Source organism: Rana temporaria, chromosome 10 (assembly GCF_905171775.1).
Source record: "Rana temporaria chromosome 10, aRanTem1.1, whole genome shotgun sequence".
NCBI lineage: Eukaryota > Metazoa > Chordata > Amphibia > Anura > Ranidae > Rana > Rana temporaria.
This window is the reverse complement of record NC_053498.1, coordinates 120,091,072-120,101,032: the sequence shown is the minus strand read 5'-3', so window position 1 is coordinate 120,101,032 and position 9,961 is coordinate 120,091,072. Positions and strand designations below refer to the sequence as shown.

The 9,961-nt window shown below is 40.8% G+C and overlaps 1 protein-coding gene across 1 annotated transcript; it reads right to left on the bottom strand.

Annotated features, from left to right (window-relative positions):
* Positions 1-228: 228 nt before the first annotated feature.
* Positions 229-8,281, bottom strand: LOC120915538 (nicotinamide N-methyltransferase-like). The gene is made up of 4 exons (XM_040326115.1): positions 8,181-8,281; positions 5,164-5,373; positions 2,828-3,035; positions 229-865 (listed from the first exon to the last, which is right to left on the bottom strand). Exons 2-4 carry the CDS (start codon positions 5,312-5,314, stop codon positions 445-447), a joined length of 780 nt encoding a protein of 259 aa, XP_040182049.1. The 5' UTR covers positions 5,315-5,373; positions 8,181-8,281; the 3' UTR covers positions 229-444.
* Between the last annotated feature and the right edge of the window lie 1,680 nt (positions 8,282-9,961).

The following is a 9,961-nucleotide window of genomic DNA, read 5'->3' as shown; positions in this document are numbered from 1 at the left end:
CTGTTCACATCCATGTGCATTTTGTTTTCCACAAATCCTGCTTTCTGCATCATTTATGAGTTTTTGGTAAAATGTGTTTTGCCTTATCGTTAATAGCAACACATGGTGATGTTCAGAAAATTCACTAAAACATTTTTTTTTAACAGAAAAAGCTTTTATTTGACAATTCAGCATTACATCTTAATCAGGTTACATAACACAATAATACAAAGGTGCACATCCAGAACATCCATGGGTCACTAAAACATTTTTAATTAGTGCATTTTTAAAATCACATGGTACATTTCCCAGGAAGAAATTCATGGAAAACATGCACAAAGCTCCCACCCACATTTTGCCTTGTATTACATTTTGTTACACATTATATTGCACTAAAAACACATGTTCTTTCATGAAATTCATGTGCACTTTCTAACACAATGGTGTGAATGAGGCCTAAATCTTCTATTCTTTATAAGCTGTACAGAACACAACTGAATCAAAATCCATCAGATCAGTCACAGCCTTTCTTTGAGAAACCTCCAAATGGGTGATAACAAACCCCTCATTACTGAGCATACTTCTCAAGTCACTTTCATTATACTTTAAAAAATGGAACTTCTCTTCCCCAATCATATAGTATGTGCAATTTAAAGCTCCATAATACATAATGCGCCCGCCGGGTTTTAGAAGCTTTGAGAATTTCCTGAAGTTTGTCACAAATTCTTCAAGGTCTTTGCTGATGGTTTCCAGAATAAACCAGAACAGAAGGCAGTCGGCTTGTGGTAGCCCAATTGGGTCTGTGAGATTTTCCTTGTTGAGATCGAATATTACAACATGTTTAATTGCCGCCTTGAGTCCAATTTCCTTCTCCTCACATTGGTCACTGAAAGGAAGAAGCACATCCCATGTCACATAAAGCATTTAACTGATATTCTGAGAGGTATTGAGTATATTAGGTCTGAGCTAGTGAATACCGTTAACATTTCTGAGCTGTAGAAGAGACTTTCAGATATCACTGGAAGAGGAGTGTCGACTCCAACCATTTACCATAGAGATAAAGCACTTACAGCTAGTCACTAACCACCAATTCCCTTCACTGCTTTTACTGGGGATCATATGCCGCACACCCAAAAAAAGATTCTTCTAGCAGTATTACATTTGATGTTAGTGGATAATTAATGCATTTTTTAACCCCTTCACGACAACAGTACGCAAATATGCAACCTCACTGGACTAGGCTTTTTCCCGTGGGACCGCAAATTTACATATCTCCCTTTGTGCTGGAAGCGCGTTGTGTGGCGCGCTCCCAGCACAGAGACCTGAATCTCACTGAGAGCCCTGGGCCCTGTTCTAACGATCGGGACCCGGAACGGACAATTCAGGGTCACCTGATTACTGTGATAGCCTCTAATTAGCTATCTATCAGTATTTAGTCACTGTGAAGCCCATGCCTGTGTTTTCTGTCTCTGTGAATGGACAAGCGAGATACATTGATACATTGTATCGTTCTCTGTCCTTGCAGAGATAATAAAAAAATGTGTGAAACAAAGTAACAAAAATACCTGGATCAAGGTTTGATCTACAGTAGGTCAGTGCCAGGGTAAGTGTTTAGTTTAAAGTGGTGTTTCACCCTAAAAACAAATTTCTACCATGCCATCAAGCATACTAGCGTGAGCTACAGTATGCCTTTCTTTTTTTTTTTTTGTGCCGTACTCACAGTTTAATCCTGTAGTGAAGTTTCAGACTCCCCGCGTGGAATGGGCGTTCCTATGCAGAGGGAAGATGATTGACGGCCGGCTATGGCGCGTCACGCTTCACGAAGATAGCTGAAATAGGACTTGCCTCTTTACAGCGCCTGCGCACAGACATCGGAGCTGACTGCGCAGGCGCCGTGAAGAGGCAAGTCCTATTTCGGCTATCTTCGGGAAGCGTGACACGCCATAGCCGACCGTCAATCATCTTCCCTCTGCATAGGAACGCCCATTCCCCGCGGGGAGTCTGAAACTTCACTACGGCAGTAAACTGTGAGTACAGCGGCAAAAAATAAAATAAAGGCATACTGTAGATCGCGCTAGTATGCTTGATGTCATGCTAGAAAAAAAAATGTTTTTTTAGGGTGAACCCCCGCTTTAAGATCAGGGTCAGTAATTTTTGGACAGGATTTGTCTTAAATTAGAATCAGTATCAGTTAGTGTCAGTGTGTTTTAGATACGATTAAAAAAAAATAAAAAAGCAAAATGCGCACTATTGTTTCTGGGCTGTAATACAAGTGCAAACAACATAAAATATACATATGATGTATCGCTGCAATCGTCAGGAGCAGAAAAATGTATTTTGGGTAGTTCTTTGGTGGTAAGGTATGGTAGTAGCAAGAAATATACAGTTAAATTTAAAAATATGTTTTTTGTACTATTTTGGGCTAGTTTTTCCTTGATAATAATAATGATAATAAAAAAATATCAGGAGATATACATTAACATTTACCACCAAATGAAAGCCTAATTTGTCCTAAAAAAACAAAGTATAATCCACCTGGATGCACAAAGTATTGATGACATGTACGGTTTTACTAACACATGTCAAAATTGCAATATTGGGCTTAGGCATTTAAATTTGTTTTACCCTAGGCACGAAGGGGTTAACATAACCTTTTCCCTCGTAATATCTTCTCACAAGTTGAAAAGACTAATTAAAAATACAATAATCAAATAATTATTAATAGTTAAATACAAAAATTTAATAACGAATGTTTTAAAAAAAAAGTTCTGGTCCTCCTCCCAACGCTACTAGTTCATCACACCAGGTATTCAGCCTGACTAGGAGAAAAAAGTAGCAGATACTTCACCTATTTCCCGCCAATTCTGTAGCAAGTGTAGTGGTGTGTGACCAATCAAATGCTCCGGTTCGGCTGTCTGTCCATTTTTTCACTTCTAGAATACAGTGCTCAGTAGGCTTGAGAATGATGATATCTCTGAAATATTCCTGCGCTGCATAGAGATGTTGTATGATGGGACCAGCACTGATGTCAATCAACACGTCTCCCCTAAAGTCACCTGCAGTAAAAGATTTAAAACAACCTTCAAAGAGAGCTGTGGAATAGTCTCTATGTAATGCATTTGAATTCAAGACAGTTAAAGCACAGCTGTGTTACATCTAAATATCAATATAGGCCATTCAAGAAGAGGGCATATTTTTTATAGGTCAGTTCATTAAAAACTGATATTTCAGTTATTGGTAGGCACCGGAGAGTTAAACCAGTTTCTTCTATCTCTATGATGAGCTCCCAGGTCTGCACACCTGCTGTGTCCATTCCGATGGGTATTCACCATCCCTCACAGCATGATTTGTTTTATATTATAGAGAATGTAATAGGAAGAGTTGGAACACACAGAGATGGGTGGGGGCAGCTACAACTTCCAGGAGTACAAAACCAGAGAGAATTATGTCAGGAAGATCCCATTGTTGGAATATTCCACACATATAGCCAGGGACTCTGCCAGGGGTAGACAAACCAGGACTCCCTATAGCGGAGATAATTTATCTTTTAACACATTTGGGTATATGACCTCTTGCTAATCTTCAACCTCCCTATGTACAGTATATTATTATATTCCAACAGAATGTTAAAGCGGTAGTAAAGTCCACTTTTTGATTTATACCTACAGCCCTATAAGACTTACCTGTATGTACAGTAAATATCTCTTAAGCATGCACCGTTTAGGAGATATTTTGTTTAGTAGTAGCCAGTGATGACACTGGTGCATGTACATTGTACTCTGAAAGGACAGTGCTGTACATTCAGAGCTCTGTGCTGAGACTGTGACTTCTGTGCGCATCATCATGGCTCGGCCGTTCAAACGGACAGAGCCCGTGAACCCAGAAAGAAGACTTTGTGAAGATGGAAGCCCTGGCAGCAGTGACATTGTGCCACTAGAGGGCTTTTTGATTTTCCTAAAGAATGGATCAGGAGAAATTCTACTTTGTCTCTACCTGGTTTATCTAATTATATGATTCTTTCACCCTCTTTTTCAGTCATATCTTCACTTGCATAAGACCGTTCTGCAAATCAATATGTAGCGCCCCCTTACTTTCAGTACGGGCACGACACTAAAGTTAGTGGGGAATGGGAGAGTTAGTTTGCTCCCATTCACAATTTACTAAATTGGGACTTTCTGTCATTCCAGAAATGTCCACTGGGTCAGTCTGTACTGGCCAGCAGTTGGCACCAGAGGGGTTCTGGCAGAGCAAGTTTTTCCCAGTAGCCAATCAGAGGAGTTTTTCTGAGAGTATATCTGTGACAGGTGTCATGTGCTCGAAAATCTTTGCGGGGTCCCGGTTCCAGGTGCGGCATCCACCTTCAGGGTACGCGCATCCATGGACCCCGCCGGCGTAGCCCACCTGGCCAAAATTGCAAGCTACACCGAACCTCATCCGGAGGTAAAAGGGGACTCAGGTGACTTACTGGATCTCCGGTTCTATTAAGAGGATCCCAGGCTGGGTGCCGTTCGATTGGGGGGTCGGCTTGAGGGGAACCCGGAGGCAGGTTGTCCAACAGGGCTTGACCGAACCAATTGGGGATCTGGTGACCGGAATGCTGACAGGTACGCTTTGCTGTCATCTGGTGACCTATGCTAAAACTTACTGGGAGGATTCGCTCCATTGATCCATTCAGCTCACTTAAAGTAATTGGCCTGTGGCAGAGGCCCTAGAGCCAGGTCTGAGAGAGAGAGATTTGTTCCTCCCAGAAATCTAAAGTGACACCTAGGCTGCCAGGCTTGTGATAGGGGTCTGTCCGGGGGCACTTCACCCACTCAGAAAGAGTGGCGACAAATCACAATTTGATACTACTGAGAGCAGGATTGCTCGGTTCATATCCAGGCCTGATACTGCAAGGTTCTCCCTTTCTGTTCATCAACCTTTTCTTCCTATTTGATGTTGATGTTGGCCGTGTTGGCCTGGAAATAAAGCATTGGAAAAAACCTTTATTCACTGTCTGGACCTTCGCTCACTACTTTGTCTCTACAACTGCACCCCTGGGCCACATCAAGGTAACTTAATATGCCGATCCCAAAAACAAATCAGCGGCTCCTTTGGGGGTAGCGCTACACATAGTTATTATTAATTTCTCCTAATAAATACTTCATGCAAAAATAATGTATTATTAAAAAGAGCTTTACCTACCTGAGGAAAATGCATTGTAAAATTTCTCCATAGGATACTCAAAAGCCTCATGAGCAAAGGGCATTTCTGGTTTACTGGAACAGTACGCATCTAGGAAATCCCGGGAGTGGAAGCCGTGTACATGGTAGAGTTTATGAGTGCCGGTCTCCATCCTGTGATATTGTTATCTTCCACCAAAGAAATCTTCCACTGTGTATCCTCTCTTCTGATCTGTGAGAAAAATTCAACTTTTTAAATATTAATATGACTTCATTAGAATGCCACCCAATATTAGTACATTGTGACTAAAGTCATCATGCTTTGGTAGCAGAGACTCAGGTGACTGCATTGTGATCAGCCAACAGTAAAGACACTTTTTTTGTGCTAGTTTTGGGGGTAGAAGAGGTTTGATCTTGTCAAACAAAATACTACATTACAAGTATAGAACAGAAGTTTGTTTCTGTGCCCAAAAAGTCTTGTGTGTTTTGTTTATTTAGCCTGGACTACAGAAACACGGATAAGGAGACAGTGGGCTCCATTCACAAAACAGCATCTACCACTTTAAGAAATGCAATAAAACCATGGGGCCTTGGAGGTCCAATAAATGTTTTTTTATATTTTCAATCTATATGTGTAAACTGGTGATAATTCATCCAAGACATTGTTCAACACAGAAGGATTGAAAAAACATTTATTGGACCTCCAGGGTCACATAGACAAACCACAATTGGCTATAAAAACAATGATATTGTAACTGGTCGGTTCAATGGATAACCATATGCTAAAAACACCAAACTGCCCCAAGCACAATCCGGTGGCTGTGTCAGCCTATTTGCTCACAGATGGAGATGTTGGGGAATAATCCTTCGCTGTGGAAAAATGTACGGCTAAAGTCAGGAATCACTAATGCAGTGGTTCTCAACCTGGGGGTCGAATGATGATTTTTCAGGGGTCACCAAATCCTGGGCTTTTCCTGAAGCCTGCACTGCTCTCCCAGCCTTTTTGCAGCTTTCCCTGGAGCCTGCGGCCGCCACTTGGCCTCTTACCAGCTGCACATTCAGTTCACGGCATGGCTGGGGGGCAGAGACTTGAGGTCAGCTGACTGGTGAGGAATGTAGGAGGGGCTGGAGGAGACCCCATCTCCTGATTTTGGCATAGGTATCACTGCTACGAGACACCACAAAGTTGGAGACACAGTAACACTACCTGTGATTATAGTTGCCATTAAAAGTCCCCACTACAGTTCTCAGATCAGCAGATGACCTTGACCAAGAGCACCTAAAATGGCTGATCAGAACTCGCCCCAGCATTGCCACTCATCCCAACTCCCTGCCAGCACTGCCACTCATCCCAACTTCCCACCAGCACTGCCACTCATTCCATTCCCCCCATCCCCCCACCAATGAGTAAGAGAAGGAAAAAAATAGAGAATACATGGAAGGGAGAGGAAAAGAGGGGCAGGAACAAAGAAAAAGGGAGAGAAACAATAAGAGAAGAAACAAGAAAGACAGCTAGAGAGAGGGATGGGGGGGGGGGGGACAAGAAATTAGGATCGAGAGAGATAAAAGGGAAATAATGGAGAACAAAGTGAAAGAGTGGTACATCGTAAAATGTACCATAAGGAGTTTTAATACTGTAAGAGTGGAAGGGACTCAGGGAATGCTAAATGTCCCTGGGTTAGGGGTGTAAATTACTTGCCTTGCCTTGGGTGCTAACAACCCACGCTAGGAAAATACATTTTACTGTTAGGGGTCCCTACAACTTGGGAAAGTTTATCAAGGGGTCACGGCACTAGGAAGGTTGAGAACCAATGCACTGATAGAATAGGTTGTGATGGCCCTCAGCTGCTGTTACGGCTGCCACCCACGGCAGACATACCAATTGTGGTTTGTCTGTGTGACCATAGAAGTGCAATAAACATTTTTTTATATTTTCAATCATTTTGTGTGAACTGGTGATAATTCATCCAACACATTGCTCAAATCAGATAAATCATCGTGTTATTGTCCTAAGCGCTTTACAGAAATGTATGGATGTGTTTTTCATGGCTGCTTCCCCCCCAGGGGTGACATCCAGCAGCTATGGATGGTCTTCTGTCACAAGGTTTTTACTAGGTCACTCCTAGGTCCTAGGATCAGGACTTTTACTAGGTCCTGCATCAGGAGCAGTGATTTTAATGATGCTTAAATAAAAATAAATAAAAAAATGAAAAATTCCTTTAAATATTGTACCTGCTGGGTGTTTATAGTATACCTGTGATAACGTCTTTAAATAGCACAATCACCTGCCAGCCAGTAAATTAGGAAGAACGGATCTAGCTTAACTATACAGTGTATAAATATATGTACAACACTTGGGATGTATATATATCCTCTACACACTGTAACATTAACTGACTAGCCTACCTGCCTGCTCTATCTACCTGCAAAAAATGACACTCTCTCTGTCTCTCTCTGTCCTCTGTTAACTGCCGTATCTACTGTACCTGAATCTAGCTAATAGTGTATACATACCTAATGTACTATGTATAAACAGATTTGTTTAGTAACAACTATGGAAAGTATACTTGGTAAAAAAAAAAAAAAAAAAAAAAATATTTAATTTAAAATCAAGCTGTAAATACGTGTCGGCATTTAACACAAAACATAAAATAAAAAATACAAAACAGTTGAAGCAATTTAGTCAAACTGTGAAAAAAGTGCAAGTGCAGTTTTTGAAAAAATTCTATCATAAAACAACTAATAAAATTGTGAACATAAATAAAGCTACCTCATATATCTGATTAGGTCTTATGTAATGTGGGTAATAGAAAAGGTAATAGGAAAATGCCTCTAATAATTAATTTAATGCTTAGCTCTACATTAAAAATAATAATAATAATTACAATCCATCACTACTAATGCACCCTTTACCACTTAATAATTCAAATGCTGCAAAACAATATTATAAGCGCAATTTCTAGGTGGACTGATGTATTTTAGATGCTGATAGGATTTCAGAAGATTTCCTTCTGTGTTGGCTCCAGAATGGCTTCTTACCTCAATTTGGTGCTCACTGCTCAGCTGAAGGTTTCCTACTTGTGAATTACCACCAAATTTATAAGCACAATTTACAGTGAAACCCGATGCTGACACCCTCCCTCACTACAATATTGTAATGATAGTCCCTGCATATTTGTTGTAGATGTTATTTACCCTTTACATGCTGGAGGGTGTCATTATCATTCATCACATTCCATTGTAAGATAGGAAAAGTCTACCAACTCAGATGAAACCTGTCAAATGTAGATTGTTTGTATCTGTCAAAACCAGATACCCCCCCCCCCTGCCAATTATTATTGTGGGGGGTATTTGGTTTTGACAGGTATCCGCTCCCAAATCCGCCCGGATCAGAAGTGTATTGCGGGTGCAATGCCAGGCTTCTGCACATACTGCCTGCAGCTCTGTTGCTTGTACCTCTATATGGGCTTTCAGTTATAGAGTTGTAGGCAATGTGAATAGACTACAATCATTGAAACTACAATTCCATTTTCTGAGGTAGAAGACTCATTTATTTACAGATTGTTGTTAATAAATATAGTGTCTGTTTTCAAAATGTGACAACAGTTGTGGGAAGAGGAACCCCCACCCACTGTCACAGGGAGGGGGGGATCTGGTGGTGGGAGGTGGGTGAATAGGAACATGTTACACCCTGAATATGGGTATAACCAGGGCCAGATTAAGAACATCATGGGCCTGGTGCTGAGGATTTTGGTAGGGCCTTTTATAAATAATAAATAAATATACAAAAACATTTTGTTATAACAAATTAAATTAAAGAGAGAGAAGGAGGATGAGAAAGAGAGAGGATGAGAGAGGGGTGAGGGGTAAGGGGGGGATGAGAGAGAGAGGATGCGCATGAGCATGCGTGGGAATGACATCAACGCAGCCCAGCCAAGGCAAGTGACCGAAGGCACAGAGCCCAGAAGGAAGACCGGGTGAAGATAGAAAGAGCCCGGGACCCGCCGGTCTGATCACAGCGCAGCACTGGAGGGCTCAGTCTGACAATTTAAGTGTACCCTAATGTGCTAATATGCTGTGCATATTTGTACACTATGGCATAACCTACCTCAGGGCCTCTAAAAAGTAGTAATGTTAGCGAAGTTTACTACCACTTTATTATCACAGGATCCCAGGAGCCTCTCATGGGGCCCCCTACTGACCCGGTAGCCCTTGGGCAGTGCCTAAGTACATAGTTGCCAACATTTCAAAAATATTTTTAAGGGACACTTTTTTTTACAAGTGCTATATTTAGAGTAGCTGAGATTCCCTATGTTCCTCTATACATCACAGTAGTAATCACACAATTAAATAAGTACTAATAATGGGCAGAACAACAATGAGGACTGATAAGATTTCCTTTAGTTGAGCTAACAAAAGTGTGCCCATTCTAGAGCTGGTAACATTGAGGATTTGATTGATTTGATTTATTTATTTATTTATTTATAAAAATGCTTATTGAGAGCGCAGTCATTACCCAAGGGCCTTGATGCGCTCATAGAACCAACATATCCATATACAGAAAAAAAGATCTCTCATTCCAGTAGACAGTAACAATCATAATCATAAAACCATATAACAAAATTTAAAAAGACTAAAAATAATACTAATATCTGACCCTCAATAGGGCCATACATTTGAGAAAATAAAAAAGTTTTTAAAAACTTCCTGAACTTTAATAGATCCTTCTCAAGTCTCATATATGTGAGTGAGGAAAACAGGGGCGCTAGGAATATTGATCATCTAAATTTAAATAAATAAATAATAACTAATCAATAGTG